The sequence below is a fragment of the Peromyscus leucopus genome, chromosome 12 (assembly GCF_004664715.2).
Source record: "Peromyscus leucopus breed LL Stock chromosome 12, UCI_PerLeu_2.1, whole genome shotgun sequence".
Lineage (NCBI taxonomy): Eukaryota > Metazoa > Chordata > Mammalia > Rodentia > Cricetidae > Peromyscus > Peromyscus leucopus.
This window is the reverse complement of record NC_051073.1, coordinates 72,264,273-72,284,903: the sequence shown is the minus strand read 5'-3', so window position 1 is coordinate 72,284,903 and position 20,631 is coordinate 72,264,273. Positions and strand designations below refer to the sequence as shown.

General features: G+C 46.5%; 1 protein-coding gene across 10 annotated transcripts in view; it reads left to right on the top strand.

The window, feature by feature from the left end:
• The window catches only part of St6gal1 (ST6 beta-galactoside alpha-2,6-sialyltransferase 1), a 130,927-nt gene extending 110,746 nt beyond the window's left edge, over positions 1-20,181 (top strand). For all 10 annotated transcript variants that reach the window (XM_037209822.1, XM_028875197.2, XM_037209817.1 and 7 more), the window contains 3 exons: positions 13,268-13,366; positions 14,781-14,955; positions 17,363-20,181. In XM_037209822.1, the coding sequence (XP_037065717.1) occupies positions 13,268-13,366; positions 14,781-14,955; positions 17,363-17,604 (516 nt within the window). In that variant the 3' untranslated portion in view covers positions 17,605-20,181. The remainder of the gene's footprint in view (positions 1-13,267; positions 13,367-14,780; positions 14,956-17,362) is intronic.
• Positions 20,182-20,631: the final 450 nt, after the last annotated feature.

Genomic DNA, 20,631 nt, shown 5'->3' with positions numbered 1-20,631 from the left:
AGATTTTTAACCTATCAACCCCGTGTTACGAGTTTTCAGTTAACTTTTTGTTACAGATTTTACAGATTTTTAACCAAAAACGTGGTGTGGCTGCTACTATTCACACATTCAACTGAGTCTGACCAATTTTTCTCTAGGTTCCCATGTTTGTATACCAGAAAACACAGACGCATCCGCACACACAAAATAGACAAAACTTTACAACATTTAACTAGGCCTAACCAATTTCTGTCCAGGCTCCCAGTATCCAAACAATTAAAACCGCGAGAGGGGTCAACATCTTGCTTTTTTGCCTGGGACAGGAGGATATTGGGTCCCATCAAACCCCTTCTCATCCCAGATTGGAATCCCAACAGAACCAGATGTCACAGAGAATGACTCTGATTTACCACGGGAGGCCTTCGTAGATAGTTGCTGTCTTTCTCAGCACGACAGTTCATTCTGATAGTCTGAAGAACCGAAAGCAAGCCTCGAAGCCTTGGAATGTCTCAAGGTGCGCACCTCCTGAGGTGGCCCTTCAGCCCCCGAGTCCCAGAGTCTGGCTTTAGAATTTGAGTGGATGGTCTGATCTCACTGAAGGCTTCCAGAACATGTTTATCCACTGGGCGAGAATAAGACCTCTACCATGTCTTTTTGAGCCAAATTTGAAGCAAGCATTATTAAACGGCCAGAACTATAGATACTAACCAGATCCATACCCGAGATTTCCAGGGTATAGCTGCCAATTATATTATTTGGAGGCTTATAAAGGCAAAACCCACAAGGCTATGTACTTTCCACCTTTCCATCCAATTAGGGGCAAGCACACATCTTGACATACTTCCTGCCTCTGTATCTCCTTCGTACATGTGATCAAGCACATCCTGTACAGTTGGGGCAACCAAGCTTTTTTACTGGAGCAAAAACGCATGACTTGTTGTCTTCCATGAACAACAGCTCCCAGCATCTCAAGAAGTTCTCTGTCCTCGGGCAAGTGGGGCTCACAGGTTAGAGGCGTTTGTGCTCCATAGATCTCTTAAGTACAGTAATTTAAGCTTAAAACGTAACGATAGCCCTCCCAGTATGTCATGCAATTTATAATCTATCCTGGAGAACATCTCATTTGCCCTTGAGAAGAGTAGATATGCTCTTGGTTGGAAAGCACCTCCACATGCCTATTAGATCAGATCTCTGCTTATTGTGTGATTCTCTTCATGTCCTTATATCTGTGTGTGCTCTCCTTTACCGAGAGTGTAGTATTAAAATCTCCAATATTCTTTTACAACTCTGGAAATCACACAGCCCACTCTTAAGTAACCAATGGATAAAAGAAATCACAAAGGTGTTGTGGGATCCCTGAAGAGAAACACTGCTGAGAGGCCTGAATAAGTCCAATGGAGTCTTAACCACTCGTGGGACTTTCCCAAACAGATTTTCGGGAATCAGCCGTGACCTCCAGCTGGTTCAAGTTTTGAAGGTCACAAGACTCAATTATGACATATACAGAAAGGCAGCTCTGGACATTTGCAGCAAGCAAGTGTTGTTTACTGAAGCAGAGAGACAGCAGTTAACCTTTAACTCAGAGTCACATTATGTAGGAATTTAGGGCTGGCCCTGAGACCAGTTTTACCCAAGATTGTTTTAGCACATACAGTATTCTTAGGAATACTTTTTATGATATGTCATAACTGTAGTTCAGTAGCCCACAACAAGGGATATCAGCTGATACTTAGAAATGATTTACAACACAATGAAGTATATAAAACTTACACATTCAGTTAAAGTACCAGTAAAGGGAATTTTTTTACCTCTGAATTCTTACATTAAAAGATGAGAAAGACCTCAAATTAACATAACTTTACAACCTAGGAAGAAATACAAGCTAAATATGAAGCAAGCAGAAGGAAAGAAATAATAAAGATGAGTGATTTTCAAAAGAGAAGAGAAAGAGCAGTAAAGAAAAACCAGGACCCCAAAGTTGGTTCTTGGAAATCAACAATATTGATAAATCTTAGCTCAAAGAACAAAGGTAAAAAGAGAGAAGAAGCCAGGTGGTGGTGGTGGTGCATGCCCTTAATCCCAGCACTCGGGAGGCAGAGGCAGGCAGATCTCTGAGTTCGAGGCCAGCCTGGTCTACAGAGGGAGTTCCAGCATAGGCTCCAAAAGCTACACAGAGAAACCCTGTCTCAAGGAAAAAAAAAAAAAAAAAAAAAAAAGATTCCCACCACTAAGAGACATTACTATAATTCTGCAGAATTTTTTTAAAAAAAGATTATGCTATGAACAGTTACACTAATCAATATTACAACCTAGGTGAAATAAACTTTTAGAAACAAAACCTATCAAAACCATAATGAAACATAAAGCCTTTGGTACTTGCAACTAGTAACAAAACTGAATCAATATTTTTAAAAGGTTCTAGACAGAGCCCAGGACCCCATGACGTCATGGTGTGAGCTATACTGAATATTAAAGTGCTAGCAGCATTCTTTTTTTTCAAATGTTTTCCCAAAGAATGAAGAGGAAGAAAGGCTCTAACTCATTCTGTGAACATTGTCCTCATAGTCGAACCAGCAATGACCCCGGAAGGAATAAAAACTAGATCAATGTACCTCATGGACTATTCAAAAGTCCTTAATAAAATGTCAGCAAACCAAATTAGATGGCGTTTCAAGAGGATTGCAGCCATGACCGAGTGGAATTTCTTTCTGGAATGCAAGGATGGTTTGACATAAAATGTTGATAACATAATATGCTGAATTAATAGGATAAGGGAAAAATGATGGTCAAAAAGTCCCTGACAAAATTCAGTTCTTTTTCATGATTAAAAACACTCAATAAACTAGGATAAAATAGAAGGAAACTGCCTTAACATAGTAAGTGCCATTATGAAAAACAGGCAGATACTGTTCTCAATGAAAGACCAAAAGACTTCCATTAAAATTAGGAACAAGACAAGGCTACCTGCTTGTGCTCTTTGTATTGAAGTCCTGGAAGTCCTGGCCAGAGCAATTCAGAAAGAAAAAAGTAAAATGGATCTAAGTTGGAAAGCAAGAAGTCAAATTTCATCTATTTACAAATATTACCATCTTATCCATTAAAAACTCTAAATTTTACACCCCCAAGTTAAAGTTAGGACTAATAACTATTTTGATAAAAATCACAGAGTCCAATTCCACATGTAGAAAAACAGTTGGATTTTTACACAACATACACCAACAATGAGTGTGCTGGCTAGTTTCATGTCAAGTTGAGACTAGCTGGAGTTATTTGAAAGCAGGGAACCTCAGTTGAGAAAATGCCTCCATCATCCCTGTGTCTTTGTGGCCGAGGCTAGCCCTGGGCACAGCTGGGCTGTGACAAAGCCACGGGAAGCAAACTTGGTGCCTTTGTCATTAAGAAGATGACTTTTTATAGAAATGAGTGTCACACCTAAAGCTTTGGCTCAGCTGACCCACGTCTGCCCCATGCCAGATGTGGTAAGAGTCAGCAGGAAGGAAAATGCTCTGGTTTTAACTCTCAGCTCGGGATGGTTTCTGTGAGACTCAGCTGTGCACCTGTTGTGCTCAGGGGACCTGAAAGAAGAGATGTCAGTACAGGAGAATATAGCAGCTTCCTTAGAAGCATCTGGAGCCCCAGGAAGAGAGCCACAAGTGCACTGGCAGGTTCATCCAGGACACCCCTAGATGGTTATTGGGGCTGATCCTGAAGTAACAGCGAGCCTCGTTAAACAACGGCCAAGGTGCTCATGTCTTAGCTCACTGGATTTTTTTTTTTCCGGAGCTGAGGTCAGAACCCAGGGCCTTGTGTTTGCTAGGCAAGCGCTCTACCACTGAGCTAAATCCCCAGCCCCAGCTCACTGGATTTTTATGACGTGAAACTTGATCACTCACTGTGTCACACAAGGTCATTTAGGCTCAAGCAGTTGAAGGGAGTTGTTACTCTGAGCCATGCAGAAAGTAAGCAATGGGGGGGGCATAGGTGGGGTTGGATATGGTCTGTTTCCCGGGGCTACCTGAAACCCCAAAGCGGCTTTTGTGGTTTTGTTTGTTTATTAGTTTTACAACATTGGAAATACAGGCCAGGGCTCTGCAGGTGCCAGGAAGTGCCCAGCGTAGCCATCTGCCAGCCGCTACTGCTTTCTTTAAGTTCCAACTTTAGATCTCTCACCTTCCCTTGCCAATGTTCATTGCCAGGAGTCCTTGGTCCGGCTTGAGGCCTCTGGCCTCTGCTATACCATTGATGATGAGCTCTTTCTGGGGCTCCTCTTGGATAGCCTGTTGTCCTGTGTCATGGAGATCCCGCAGTTTTGGATCTGTAGGTTCGTCCCCTTCACATGCTCCAACAGTCCATAGATGAGGTGAATGTTGAGGTGGGCCAACTCATAGCCTGGACCTGGCTGGTAGCTGTCAGCCCTCCAGCTTTCTCCCCTTGTGGCCACCAGGGTGAGCTCTCCTGCACCGCCTTGGCCAGCCCACCCAAGTGCAGCCTGCAGCGAGGGGCGGGGCCGGTGCTCTTGGTCTCAGGCCCTCAGGTCCTGGGCACACCACCAGGGCCAGCTCCACTGTCTTGGCCAGGCAAGGTGCAGGGCCCTCTCTCCTGACTGCTGTAGGGAGCATGCAAGGGTCAGCTCTCCTGCTCTCCCACCCTTGGGGCTGGCTCACCTGCGCCTGCCCCCAACAACAGGTTTAGTTATAGTGTGCTCCCCGGGGCGGGGTGCAGGGTCCCCTCTCCTGTGTGCTGCAGCTCCCAACCCTGGGGCCAGCCCTCTTGCCTGCTGCAGGTAGCAAGGGGGAGGGGGAGGGTATCTTTCCCTTACCCATGTCACCACATGGGGGGGGGGAAGGGGCGGGGGATGAGAAGTCATCTCTCCTGCTCTCTCATCCCCGCCCCGGGGCTGACTCACCTGTACCACTGCCAACAGGGTCAGTTCTAGTGTACTGCCCAGGCAGGGTGCAGATCCCGCTCTCCTGTGTGTCAAAGCCCCTTTTTAAATATTTTAACACACTTACGTTTTGGAAAATCAATAGTTTTTTTTAATGTTTCTTACTTTGGGTTTCTCCCTTGTTTTCTCAGTATTAGATTAATTTTAAGCATTCCTGCATGAAAAATTACATAAATGATGTTGTTTCCTATTGGGGGGCACTTTGCGACCACCAAGGCCAGCAGAGTGTTGTTCCTGGGGAGACAAGAAGGACGTTGGGTTCAATGTGACTCAGTAGTTGGTGTCGGTTCAAACTTCAGGGAGTCCGACACCAGGTTTTAGGCATATTTAAGTACAGCCCAATTTGGAAAAGAAGTTTCCTGGTGATAATTAACTCAATCCTGTTTATATAACAAAGCTTAAGACATGATTGCATCAACACTCTAGCAAAGTACAAGTGGCAACTTCCGTAAAGATAGGTTCTATAGATTACCTAAGGAAGCAGGCTCAAGGTAAGCAATGCTCTCATGGTTAGGGTTCAGGGGAGGATGTCGTCATAGACTGACTGAGATCAACATAAGTGTTGGGGGTTGGGCAATGTGCTTACAGATAGCACAGAGCTTACCAGGCTATTAACCATGTCCACTCCCAGTCTTCTGGATGGAAAACAAGTTATACACCTCTCCCTTTGAAGAGATAACCCGCCAGTGTTTAACATTCCGTTTTCCCTGGTACTTATCTGTGAGCGTAAGGACCTCCATGCCTCTTACAATTGCCTCAAAATATCGTATGATAAGGAGACTATGCCCATCTCCCTCTTGTTGTTGACTTTATTTTGATCGCTAGATGTAGCGTTATCTGCCTTCCCATCATATAATTACTGTTTGTCTCTGTGGTCCATAAGTGAACGGTTGTATTCTGTTCATCAGAATTTCTCTCCCTCCTTAGCATTAATAGTTGCTTTACTTTAAGTTGATCTTTGCTCCAGCTGGTGGCAGCTCTTTCCACACTACTGAGTCAATCCTCAGAATCCCATTATAGCAAGGCTTTTTTTTTAATTGAAAATATTTTATTTTTTCGGTTATTAAATTATTATGCAAGAGCAGAAAATTTTGTTATGTACAGCAAAAATGCTGTAGTTCGCAGCACACAATAGTTTCACATCTGAGCCTACGCGGTTTAGGCAAATTGTGGTGTGGCTTGGCATGGCAGCCAGCAAGCAGTACGCAGTGTCCTGTGTTCCTACCCACAGCTACTAGGAGGTCCCGTAATGCAGTGTGAGTGAGCGGTTCCCAAACACCTCAGATTCCTTGCACGTTGGCTTTTGAACTATTTCTTGGTTGTTGTGTGTTCTGAAACCCTTTCCTGTTGCCACATTGGTTTTTTTTTTAAATCCCCACAGTGATACATGATCCCAGTGAGGTTATGGCAGGCAGGTTAAGAGGCGGGCTATTACAGTACAAGTTAAATACCCCCCCCCACACACACACACTTCTTTCCTTCATGGTATCACAGACTGTTATTCTTTGGGTGGTTTATAATTTGTTACTGTTCTGAATTACTGTTGTATGCAAATTATTCTAGATCTGGCCAGTGGTGGCTCTCTTTTTCTTGAGATGTACACACCCTCACATTCTTCTCCCCCCACCCCTCTCTCTCTAATTTTTTTTTAGCACTGTTGTGCTTTCTGATATAGTGAGATGTTCCAGAATATTTATTGGGCTTTAACTATTAATTTGGCTGTGAATGTACACATGAGATGTTCGGGATCGGAGATACGTTCCTTAGTAAATACTGTACAGTGAAGAGCAAGAGGCAGGCATAATGGTGCACTCTTGGAGTCCCAGCTACATGGGATATTGAGGCAGGAGGATCGCTTACACCTAGGAACTCAAGGCCAGGACAGGTAACGCAGAGAGACCTTGCCTCTAAATAAGAAGTAAATAAATGAGTTGACCCTGTTTGCCTAAGTTTTTGCTGTTAAAGATGATCCAACAAAAGCCTGGTCCACTGTCTGGAATTACTAGCCAGACACTGCTCAGGCAAGAACTTCCCAAAAGTGGTTTTGTTTTCCTTGCTTGTGAAAGTCAAGTGTGGTTGCCCCTGAGCCCTCTTAATGCTCTCCTTAATTAGACTCCACCACAAATATATAAATAAACTCACCCGGAAGTGAAGCTCCCAGGCCTCTTACCCTGCCTGGAAATATAAAGACCCAGGAAACTTGCCCATTTCTGTCTTCTGGCTCCAGAGGGCTCCCCTAGACATGCACCATGGGCTGTGACCATTTGCCTGACTGGGGACCTAAGAGAAAATGTATTGTCTGGATCAGAGCAGAGCCCCGAACTCAGGAAACAGCTAAGATTTGATTCTCACCGAAAGTTCAGAAGCCTTTCTTGCCTCCTCCTGTCTTGGCTGCAGAGGAACTTCTATTTCTTCAAAGGTCCCTTTAATCTCACAGGTTCTTTATACTGAAAAATGGTTCTGGAAACCAAGCTCTGGTCCTGGTGTGCTCACTCCTGATCGAGTAGTGTTGATTCCCTATGCTTTGCGCAGGTAGAGCTAAGAAACGTATATGTACATACACATCATATACACCTTACACACATAAGCACATGGTCATGTATATACACATATGTGTTTTATATACATACAAATATACAGTATATGCATATTTACACATGTTCATATACATACAGAGATGTTTTATATACATACAAATATATGGTATATGCATATTTGCACATGTTCATATATATACACATAGGTACATATACATGTGCATACACATGCTTGCCTTTATCTTTGGAAGCTTCAAGCACTTAGATTCCTTCTTTGATGTTCAGATATATTTCTATATCTCACAACGCATACTCATAGGACGGACACACACACACACACACACACACACACACTGATGGCCGGCTTCTTGCTGTGTCTTCACTTGACCTTTCTTCCAGTGCATGCACAAAGACCCTGGTGCCTCTTCCTCTGGTAAGGTTGTCACACTTAGTGGATGAGGACTCCACCCTATGGCCTCCCTTAACCCTCAGTACCTCCCTAAAGGCCCTGTCTCTAAATACAGACACACCATGAATCAGATTTTCATCATTTGAATGGAGCACAGCCCTACATAGAGAGAAAGTGGTCTGGGAAGAAAAAAGTCCCAATGAGAACTAGACGGAGGTAAAGTCTGAACAGTGGAGTTATGTGCAATCATAGATGAATACCCCCTTCTGTGTGTGGTGTGTGTGTGTGTGTGTGTGTGTGTGTGTGTGTGTGTGTGTGTGGTGTGTGTGTGTGCGCGCGCGCGTGCGCGCGCGCGCTCTCCACTTGTTTTCTATATGTTAGTATTTGTTACTTTGTGGTTGGGAAGGTTGCCTTGAGCAGCAACACGTATCTCCCTGGAGTAGCCTTTTCTTGCTAGATGTTTCTCTAAGCTCTGTTGCTATGGGGATGATTGAGTCTCCTCATCATGATTTCACCCCTCTCCCATCAGGATCCTTTGAACCAGGTCTTACTGCTTTGCCACGTAAGTACAGGACCCTTAGTTAAAAGCTTTGCTCTTTCTAGTATTGACTGGTACCTTAGGTAAGGCCTTACAGGATGTGGTGTGTGTGAACAAAACATTTTAGACCTAGAGATGAGGAGTAAGTCTACCAAGACCACAGAGAGGTAGCTATGGGGGAGCAGGGCAGAGATTCACACTGCCAGCCCTCCATAGGCCTCAGGGAATCTTTCTTTAGGTAGTGCTTCAATTTCACCTAGTAGGAATGGATGTGGATGTGTTCAGAACCATGTCATTTGGGGGGTGTGGGAGGGGTGGGTACAGTGATGTTTCACGGCTTTCCCCTTTCCCTCCAGCAGATTCCAGCCCTGGCCACTTTCTGCTCTGCTCTCCCTACGTGTACCATTTATCTCCTCCCTGGTTTCTTGAGATGCCTTTTCATGCATCTCCAGCAGCTCAGGTGACCGAGCAGTTGCTGTGTGTACAGGGAGATGTGTTTTATATAAACTCCTGGGGGCTGTGAGCGTGTCCTCAGTCAGAGCAGGAAGAACGCTGGTAGGAACCTGCCAGTGAGATTTCATTCTGTCTGCCTCACGCTCATAACTTCTGATGATGCTGCCCTCTCTCTTCGCTTTACTCACCTGTACAAGGGTGCTTTAATCAATCCTTCCAGAATCTTCCAGATGTGATGTGCTAACCTCAGACAGGAATCAGTATTTTCATGATACTTTCAATCTCCTCCACTTTGACATCTCTCTCCAAGAGCCTGGAACCCACACTTTAGTGGTTTGGTTGGAAGTCTGGCCTCTCGAGATGGGTACAAGACTCATGGTCTGACTCATACACGAATAAGCTGTGTGACTTGATAAGTTCCTTGGCTTCCCTGAATTTAGTACAACTTTTTTTTTTAAATGAGCATATTAATATCTCCTAGGGCCATTGTGAATATTTTTGAGACAATGTATAAAAACACTCAGGTTGGAGTAAGCCTCATTCAATGGCACATTATTACCCTTTATTATAAAGGAGAAAGTTTTGTTTCTGTCTTGGGGTGTCTGAGGACAGTAAAGCCACAGATGCTGGGAAAGCTCATAGAAGCCCGGAGAGGCCGGTGCTTGTGCACTAAGGAAGCAGCTGGATGGGGGCAGTGTCAGGATGGAGACATACTTACTGTACAGTCACCTGGTATTAGCATTCTGTCAGAACGGGGACAGGGATAGAGACAACCCTGATCACTTTCCGTGACCAGCTGTTTGCGGGATACAGGGAGTAAGCTAAAGATGAGGGTTGTAGTTGCAGAGTTCCGTCCTGGAAGATACACCCAGAGCAGTGTGGGGGCGTCCTCATGACCATCTCCATCGTGTGTGTGCACGCCAGAAGACTACCAGAAGCTGACTCACCTTTGGGATACAGATGGGAAGTACCAACCACTTGGCTCCTGCCCGCATCTGTCTCTCTAATCTAACCACGTTGAACAATTTATAATCCCCAAACAGACACCTTCCTTATAGAATGGAAATTAGGTTTGGCTATAAGAGACAGGAACCACCTCATCTCTTCCCCCAAACTTCCTTAATTAGACGGAAATGTATTCCTCCGTCTTCTGAAAGTTCAGGGCAGACATTGCTGAGTTGCACATTATCTGCTGGAGCAAAACGCCAGGTCCTTCTACTTTTTATTTTGCTGCTGTCAGCATGCGACATCATGATGACCATTCGAGCTTCAGACATCACTTCCCCATTTCAGCCAGCAGGACGGGAGGGTCCCTCCTGGAAGCCACACTCGCTGCATATTACTGGTTAGAATGTGTTACATAGCCATTTAACTGCAAGAGAAGCTGACGAGTATTTCTTTCAGATAGCCTCTTCTAGGTTGCCACTCAATGAAATCAATATCTGAGGTGTTCCCAAGGAAGGAAGAAAGAAAGGGTTCATGATGATAGCTCTTCATTTTCACCAGATTCTCACATCTTCTTGTATCGGGGATCTACACTTGTTCTTTGTGTTCGGGACATTCTTGCTCCCTTGCTCAAGGGAGCAAGAATGTTGTGCCACCCCCATGTTCATAAGGCATGGCATGTTCATATTTTTCATCCCTTAGTGCTCCAACACCCCACTGCCATCCTTACATAGTCTCTAGTGTCATACTATTGTATGTTTAGACATGGTTTCATTGTTTACCACCAGCTGTGGCCACCTGGAGGGCAGGGACTGTGGGTCACCCTTGGCTTCTTAGCCACCGATCTAACTATACAAATCCTGGCTGATGTGAGTCCTCCACAGGTAGCTCCTGCTCTTAGAAGAGCATGCTCTGCAAAGATTATGTGTGCAGGCTTGCAGGGATCCTCCATCTAATGGAAGGGATAGGGAAGTTCATGACGTTGCTATTCTTTGTACCATACGTAGATCTCCCTTAGTGTCATTGGAATCAAGGGCACAGCAATAGGATGTATGTTTTGGGAGTCTCTTGGATGGCCTTGACCAACAACTCAAAAGTGGGCTTCCCGTGTCTGGTATTGACATTTTTGTTAGGTGCTCTTTGGCTCTTGGAGGGGGCACTGTAAGTCTAGATTGAAAAATTAAAATGTATCTGTATATTTATACACGAAATTACACATATAGGGTTTCTTTAAGGTAAATAGTTAATAGTATGATTTCTGTGGCTTTTTCAGGAACCCATATTGTTCTTTCCCACATCCCTCCTTTCCCAGTGTTTACCTCCCCACTGCCCAGGGAGCCTCGCTTTTCCATTTCCCTGATTATATTGCTTGTACCTGCTGCTCTCTCGCCATGACTCCCCACCCCTGCTGTCCGGGCAGAGGAGGTCCTCTTTCACTTTCCTGCTTTCCGTAGTTACTGCAGGCTGCGTCCTCACATCTGAAGATTGGGAGCTAGGAACCTCCACTAAGAGAGAATGTGTGGCGTTTGTCTTTCTAGGCCTGGGTTACCTCACTCAATATCATCTTTTCTAGTTCTGTTCATTTCCTTGCGAAGTTTGTGATTTCATTTTTCTTTCCAGCTCCATAGCATTCCAAGGTGCATAGGTAACATTTTTATTATCTGCTCATCAGCTGGAGGACATTTAGGTTGTTTCCATTTCCTAGCTATTGTGAATAGAGCAGCAATGAACATGGCTGAGCAAGTGTCTATGGAGTATGATGTTGAGTCTTTGGGCGTATGCCAAGGAGTGGTGTAGCTGGGTCATATGGTAGACTTAGAATAGCTTCTTTGGGGAGAACAGAGTGAGTATTAGTGGTAAAGACAAGAATAGACCTGAGTCTTTTAGTATCCAAGTCTTATCATTTGCCTTCTACCACACTTTTATTATGTTGATATGAAATACAATTGACAATTCCATGCATCCATTCCCTCGAGCTTAGATTCTTTCTTGGGATAAATTCCTTAAAATGAAATTATTGAATCTAAATATGATTTTTGGTTTAAGGTTCTTAATCTGTTTTGTAAAAGTGCCCCATCAAGGTTGGCACACTCACCTCTTGTCAGATGTGTTTAAATGCCTATCTGCAGCCAGAGAAGGATAAGGAATTGGGCTGTGGCTCATGCTCATAGTAGGCTGCAGATGAGCATTTCTCACCTGCATCTGAAGTGCGTATATTTTTTAGTGTATTTGGACCCTCCACATGAGCTGCTGACTTCTGGTGCCCAACCATAGACACAGTGACCTTGTCTCAGTGACAGAGAAACTATATGGTATGCATTGGCCCCTATGAGAAATGATGTAATCAGACATTAGACCAGACTAAACACTAGACTTTGCGGATGGTTGAAAGGATTTCCGTGGACCCTTAATTATATTTAATAAGGACTTAAAGTGCACTCTAACTTCTCCTGTGAGGCATGAGGACCCTCGCTTCAGAATATGAGCATTGGAGACCCAGGGCAACCAGAGCAAGGCAGTTACTTATTTATTTGTTTGTTTATTTATTTTGGTTTTTTGAGACAAGGTTTCTCTATGTAGTTTTTGGTGCCTGTCCTGGATCTCGCTCTGTAGACCAGGCTGGCCTCCAGCTCTCAGAGGCAAATAATGAAGTATTTTTTTTACTGGGTGCTGGAAATTGAACCCGAGTCCTCTGGAAGAGCAGTCAGTGCTCTTAACCACTGAGCCATCTCTCCAGCCCCGGCAGTTAGTTTTTCATTTTATGACTTTGCAAGTCCAGGCATCAGCCCAGAGTGGCAGACACATTGACTGAGTTCAAAGAACAGATTTCTAACCCAGAGAGTCTGATTTTTCCCCCATTTCCTTATTCAGTGAGTAATCTGGAGGGAGCGTCCATGACATCTGGGTTTATCCTTCCCTCTGCCACTTATGTTTGTCTATTTCTTACCAAAGATAGTGGGTGGGCTCATCGTTATATTTTATGTCGTGTTTGTTTAAAGCTTCTCAGATGTGTGACCTTGTCATGTCCCCGGTGATTAGGCAAACTTGGCTGTTAGTAATTTGGAGTGGGACTGTAGCTGAACTGGCAGATGCTAGCAGGGACCCAGTATCCTCAGTATATCTGTAACTGGGTCCAAGCTTGCCTGTGGCATCTTTGAAAATGGGCCATTATTTTTCATTTCTCTCCCCTTGGCAAGGTATGAGTATAGGACTAGTGTTCTGTACCATTTCACTGTGACGTTTAGATTCAAAGTCTGAGTGGGACCCTTTCTACTCTATGGCTAACAGCTTGTTATAAACACAGTTCATGTGAGCATCGTTCCTGTCTTTCCATTGAAGGTTAGCGCTAAACCAGCTTGGGGCCTCAGATGGTCCCAACCTGGTGATGTGTCCATTGTAATTATGAGCCAAATGTGTACACATAAATGCTTACGTTACATCTTCTCTCTTTCTCACTGCAGTTAATCACCACAGAAAAGCACTTCCTGAAGAACACCTTGTACAACGAAGGAATCCTCATTGTGTGGGACCCGTCTTTGTACCATGCAGATATCCCAAATGTAAGTGGACCTTCCATCTGCCCTTGGATTTCCATGTTTCCAGGGTTTTTTTTTTTGTTTTTGTTTTGTTTTTTTTTTTTTTTTTTGAGACAGGGTTTCTCTGTGTAGCTTTGCGCCTTTCCTGGAACTCACTCTGTAGCCCAGGCTGGTCTTGAACTCACAGAGATCCGCCTGCCTCTGCCTCCCAAGTGCTGGGATTAAAGGCATGCGCCACCACCGCCCGGCTTGTTTCTAGATTTTTAAAGTCGTAGCTGACTGAGCCATTCCTGACTGTCTGAGGTTTGGGCAGCCCATTATGTGGGGGCTAGCACATTCAGACCCCCCATCCTAACTAGCCCCTCTGCATGCCTTCCCTGGAGTTCATTTGTGTATTTTCCAGTGCTGGCACATATTGGGAGGGATGGAGCCTGGACCAATGGTAATCTGGAGTAAGGTCTGTTCCTTAATGCTTACTTGCTGTATTCATCATCAAGGCAGCTTACTCCTGATGAGCCCTGGTGGAAGAAGAATTTACCATCTCTCCTCTCAATGTCTAGAATTCTCATCTCACTCTTGTAACACTATCAAGAAGTATGTGGAAGTGTGGCGGCTCCCATTTTACAGATGGGTAAGCTGAGCGTAGCTAGGAGAAACCTGTGCCAAGGCTAGCTTTCCTAACTCAATGTCACAGATCTGCAATATCAATTGTTTTAGGGAAAAAGATGTGAGTCACAGGTTATCTGAAACTGTCCCTTCATTTTTTGTTATATATGTAGGTTAGCCTCTCTTGCTATGGGCTATAGTGGCCTTGGGAGCACAGCTTTACAGGAGGAGGACAGAAAGCTCTTCTCTTGGCACACTTAATCCTGAAACGCCCACTGATGGCTAGTAGGCCGTGGCAATCACTAGTGCCCTCGCTTCTGAAGTCTCCAGTTTCCCGCTGAGCTCAGTTATAACCCAAGTCTGCCTGAGTCAGATGCAGGACTCTTGAACCCACAGAGGCAACTACTTCGGCCCCAATTTCCTCTCCTTAGGTATACTGGTCCTGGCTACTGGGGAAGCTGAGGCAGGAGGATCACTTGAGACGAGGAGCTCAAGGACAGCCTTTGCAAAATAGTGAGAACGGCTTACACACAAACAAATGAGCAGCACATAAAAGACAGTTTAGATGGTGCAGAGGCCCCTTTAAGCTGATATCATTCCCAGACTTGGTGACTCTGACATCGAAAGCCTTTCCAAGGTCACCAGTCCAACACTCCTATAAGCATAGACTATGTCCTGGGCCCTACTCACTATATATTTATATATCCCACCCACTAAGGGCTGAGATTTGGAGATGTTTGTGATCTGAGGCAAGACAAGGCTGATGTCTGGCAAGAATGTTTGTGCAAGGAGCCCATTCCTTTACTGGTCCAACCACTTCCTCTTTTTCCAGTGGTACCGGAAGCCAGACTACAACTTCTTCGAAACATATAAGAGTTATCGCAGGCTGTTCCCCAACCAGCCCTTTTACATGCTCAGGCCTCAGATGCCATGGGAACTGTGGGACATCATTCAGGAGATCTCTTCGGATTGGATTCAGCCAAACCCTCCGTCCTCCGGCATGCTGGGTGAGTCCGAGTGTGGAGAAGTCCTGTGTTGTTTTGTACAGGAGGTTGGCCTTCTTCTTGGGTCTCAGTCATTCACCAGAACCGTCGCTCAGCCTGTACACTGTACTAAGTTCTAGCTCAAATAAGATGCAATTTTTCTCCTTAGGGCATCTGCCGAGGGAGTTCAGTTCAGACAGCTCAGGCTACAGTGAGGAGGGAGACCCTTGCTATTGTGGGAGAGAAGAACCCCGCTAGCTGGATGGTCAGAGATAGTTCTGTGGAGGAGAGAAGTCAGGGTGATAGTTCTGTGGAGGAGAGAAGTCAGGGTGATAGTTCTGTGGAGGAGAGAGGTCAGGGTGATAGTTCTGTGGAGGAGAGAAGAAGTCAGGGTGATAGTTCTGTGGAGGAGAGAAGAAGTCAGGGTGATAGTTCTGTGGATGAGAGAAGTCAGGGTGATAGTTCTGTGGAGGAGAGAGGTCAGGGTGATAGTTCTGTGGGGGAGAGAGGTCAGGATGAGAGTTCTGTGGAGGAGAGAAGTCAGGGTTTGACATGGAGCAGTAGAGCAAAGGGAAGCACAAGCAAAGAGAAGGAAGTGAGAAGATAGGATCCTGGACGGATGGAGCGAGCAAGACTTCGTCTTAGGCTTACAATGTAGAGCATATGCCAAAGCCCATTAATCAAGTACTATTTTAAGTCAGTGTCATTAAAAATCACAATGCCAAAAAATTATAATGAACAGAACGTTGCATATTCAAATACAGATATAGTTGGTAGCACGGCTCTGTAGAATCGTGTTGGGAACCCGAGCCAGTCATACCTCTCCTGCTTGGTGGATGCCTTTGGTTACAACCCTGAGAGAAGATGGGCAAGCTTGCCCGTGTGGGGTTGTGTCGGAAGCGGGAAGCTGGCGTGGCATGGACTGGGCATGAGGGTCCTGGCTGCTGGTCAAAGACCCTCTCCTTAAGCTCTTCCCACATCCCTCGGTTCCCACTGCCCATCTGTACTTCCCTTCTTTTCTCTTTGGATGGATCACTGGGACAGTTCTGTGAGTGTGCAGGCTGTCTGTGCAGCGGGGTGGGCACACCTTCCACGGATACCTGCAGTGGGACACTCTGAACCAGGTGGTTCCAGGACCCACCACCGTGCAGTTGTATCTGTCTACGTCCCGGGCTCGGGTGCTAACTGTGTTTTGTTTATCCTCGTGGGTTTGGCACGGTAAATGTTCCCAGAGTGAATGAGTAGCTCCCCTATTAGAGGCAGAGAGGAAATTAGGGCCCCTTACGGTGTGTCATCCTCTCTGTGACCTCCGCTTCAGCTTTTAGGTAGGTGCGTCTGGGTTCTTCCCGGAGCTTCTAGAGCGTCCATGGCTGACATGCCGAGGAACACACTGCCTGTGGCCCCGCTGCCCTGCTGTTGGCTGTGTCCCTGTCCTCCCTCCGAAGTACACTGCCCCTTGACCCCACGCCAGTGCTCTCAGGCCTCACTGAGGAGAAGTGTCCCTTCCTGTCATTCCTAAGGGTGCTTCCCTGGTACCCTTGTCAGTCGGAGAGCTGCTCTTCTTCCTCAAGGAGCCGGGAGCAGTTGGAGGGCAGACGTGTTCTTCCAGCACGTGATTCTTCCAGAGCAAAGATGCCGACACTGTCTCTAGCTTCACCTCTGGTTGGGAGCCTGCTCCATTTTAAAGATGCCCTGTATTAGTAGTCACTGAAAAGAGCTCTCTCAGTTGAGGCCTTATTGAACCCTGACAATAACCTACACAGTAGGAGCATTGCAAGGCTCTCCCTCCTAGGGCTGATGAAGAGCCAAAGGCACATGGGGGCATTGTTTACTGCACAAGACACCCCAGCCAGTCGGGGTCAAGTCTGGGTGGTCAGATGAGTCCCCTGTACCTGGATGGGCTTGCATCTCACTCCGCTGCTTCTCTGGACAGCACCACTGTGGGCCGTGCTTTCCTCTTGTCTCACCCCAACTAAAGGGGAGAAGTTGTCTGTCCTCGGAACTGTGTCCTACAGGTATTCTCTGAGTCAGTCTTCCCAATTGTTCTCTGTGAGGCTTTGGCAGGGTGTAGTAATGCTAGGAAGTGCCAAGTCCAGTGGCAGCCTTGTTTCGCTCATTGTCTCCTTCACGTTGACTTACTATGACTTACTCCATTGGTGAATTCACTGACCGAGTCCTTTAATCCTGTAGGATGGCGGAAGGTTCTATATGTACGAAGCCACAGCCTTGGTGCTGGGGGTCCAAAGCTATAAAACGGACCAGTCTGTTGGCCTCGGCTTATCAGAAAAACCCAGACTGGGGATCGTAGGAATAAATAGGACTCTGGGTGACTGTTCACCAAATTCAAGGTGCTGAGCAGTTACAGTCAGTGGGCAGAGTTCTGGGTTGCTCGTGGTCACTGGGCGTGGCTCACCTCTGCTTCCTTCTCTAGGGATCATCATCATGATGACACTGTGTGACCAGGTAGATGTTTATGAGTTCATCCCATCCAAGCGCAAGACTGACGTGTGCTACTACCACCAGACCTTCTTCGACAACGCCTGCACGATGGGGGCATACCACCCCCTCCTCTTCGAGAAGAATATGGTGAAGCATCTCAATGAGGGGACAGATGAAGACATTTATTTGTTTGGGAAAGCCACGCTGTCTGGCTTCCGGAACATTCGCTGTTGAGTACGTGTCTCTAGCCGGGCATTCTCATTCTTCTCCTTAGGTCATTATATGGCTAGTCTCCCGGTTACCCCTGCTTAGAGGAGAGGTAACCAGGCCCAAGCCTGCTTCTTACACGCTAGGGAATTTTGTTGGCAGGAACTCTGGGGCTTCCAGAGTCTGATGGCAAGGAGGCAGACCCAGCCTTCCCTGCAGCCACAGAGCATAGGAGCTCAGATTTCTGCCACACACATTCACCCTAGATGGCACCCTCCTCTCCTTCCACACGGGCAGGGAAAAGAGCCATAGTTCTCACCAGGGTCGCCAAAACCAGACTTTGGTTTTCCCAACCGAATGATGTCATCCTCACCAACCAGCACCCTCTGCGGCTTGAAATCTCTACGCAGGTATTGATTTCACACCTTTAAGAAGCCCTCCCCAAGGTATGATTTGTTCCAGATGCAGGGTGGCTCAGAGGAGGGAAAGCAAACCATTGGTGTGGGACGTGGAAGCCTGCTCCGTGACTGCAGAGCGAAGTCATTCCCAAGGGCGCGTCCCTGGGGACACAGTCCTGTTGTCACCCTGTCTGATCCTTAAGCCTGGGTGCGGATGAGCAAAGGCTCTGGAGTAGCTCCCTCCCCTCTCCATGTGGAGAGGAAAGGTACAGAAACCCCCGTCTCTGTCCTCAGCCCGTTCACCGTTGAGTAGACGAGACAGACACCCAACAGGCAGCTCGAATGCAAAGATTCCATGTATTCAGGGTGCTGGGCTTTGTGGGGGGGGGGGACGCTGCTGTCTGTACACCCTGGAGGAGCCGGCTCCACCATGTTCTTGTACAGCTGTGTGTGGCATTGGGGACATCTTAGAGGAGGAGAAGACACATGTCAAGCAGATGTCACCTGAATCAGAAGGGCTGCGTTTTCCTTTCTCCTGTTATCATCCCCTTACATTCTCTAAGACCTGGTAGGACATGGGGCCCAAGATCTTTTTGTTAGGAATCCCCTACCCACGCTGGCAGCAAGTGCTGCCCTGCAGTAGACACCAGGCGAGTCAGATAGACCGGGGCTCTTTTTTATCTTTTTTAAATGTCTGCCCCCTAGCCTTCTAACTGCTCTCGTTAACTTCCCTTAAATCAGTCTCCCCCCGGTCCCAGATTACTTTTAATCATTTTCTGTTTGACAAATATCCTGACCCCCAACTTCTTTGACCTCATGGGCCCTCCATGGAAGGTCTCTCAGGGCATGGGGACTATGTTTTCTAGGACTTAGGTTAGAATCTTAATCAGAACCGATCCTCACCAAGGTGTGAGGTGTGTGACTGATGATTGTCCCGCTCTCTCCACCAGCTCCCTGCCAGGGGAGTGACATTGGTCTCTGGGCAGGAAGCACCCACGGTGTTTGGCAAACATATACGCTCACAAGGATTTTCTGAGACCTCTCTCCCTGGTGGGGAACTGCAATGGCCCACTCAGCCCGTGGTCCATGACTTGTTTATGGTTAAAAAAAAAAAAAATGAGTGCAAACGGAGCGAGGCCACCAGGATCCAGTCCAATGGACTCCCAAGCCTGGGCCTGTGCTCACAGGGCTCCAGCGCTTGAGCCTCAGACATCTGTTTACTGCTGACCCCTTGCCTTATACAGACAATAGAGAGCCTGAAGGGAAAGGCCCTGGGTCTTCAGGTTGACCCCCCACTGACTCACTGTGCCACTTTACACAGAGTCTCTTCTTCAAGGCTTTGTTTCCATATCTGTAAAAGGGGGGTGATAATCCTACCTCACAGGGCTGTGTGGGGACCACAGCGGGGGCATGTGGCTGGACCGTGTCCATGGTGCATCGGAAGTAGGTACCCTGCTGTCCTTATTTACTCATGAAGGGCCTGCTCAGTGATCCATGGGGCAAGGGAGGGCAGTGGCGAGGAACATGGCATCCTTTCTATTGTGAGGCAACTGCCCCATGTGGAACACTCGCGGGCCTGCCCTCCTGCCTGCCTGCGCCTCAGGTCTACATCCGCGCTTGAGGGTGCACGAAGCATTGGGCTGCTTGGCTGCTGTGTGGGACGAGGCTAGGGAATCCCTGGCTTCCTTCAAGTTCTCATCTCACATGCTCATTATAACGCATCAGGACCCGGGGACGGAGCGCCCAGGAGGCTGGCGTTCCGTCAGCAGGAGGTACATGTTGATGTCGGGATGGAGACTACACTGGGTAGATTCTAGTTTTTAACTGTTATTAATGTGGAGGAATAAATTAATTAAATGTAATGTGATTCTGGCGTCTGTAAAACTTTCTCTGTGTTCTGTAAATGTGGAGGCCTGAGTAAAATAGACTATGACATGGATGTTAAGTGTTGTTATTGATTTGATGAGATGTTTAATATTTCTGGACAGTTTAAAGTCTGTGATTGACAGGAAGGCCTCTGTGTACACGGGCATTGACTTCAGTAGCCATCTATGCATCCTCAATCATGGGATCTTTCTGCCAATCAAATCTACTGTTGCTCTTGGTCTGGGGTTTGAGAGTATGACAGAAACTTTAACAGCATACCTGTTGATTCTAAATTATCCAAAGACTGTACAAATTTTAAAATAAATCTTTTCCAAAAATCTGCCTCTTTTCTTCATACCTGCTAAAAGGGATGGCCAGTGGTTCACTCTTGTGTCCCAAGAAGACACATCTGGAATGCCAAGTCCCCCATACTCCCCCCCCAGGAGTCGCTGGCCTTAATCTCCCTCTTTACCACTCCAGGTGCACAAGTGTTCGTATTTATTGTGGAGGACAGGATCTTAGAAATGTTGATGGTTTATTGATTTTTCTATTTACTCTTGCTAGATACGGGTAATGAAGCTTTCATTCACCCTACACCTTAGGAGAGAGGAGGGCACGGAATGAAAGGAAAGCCCTTGTTCCAGATTCCAGACCCTTAGATTCTTTTTGGTTTTTTCGAGACAGGGTTTCTCTGTGTAGCTTTGCGCCTTTCCTGGAACTCACTTGGTAGCCCAGGCTGGCCTCGAACTCGCAGAGATCCGCCTGCCTCTGCCTCCCGAGTGCTGGGATT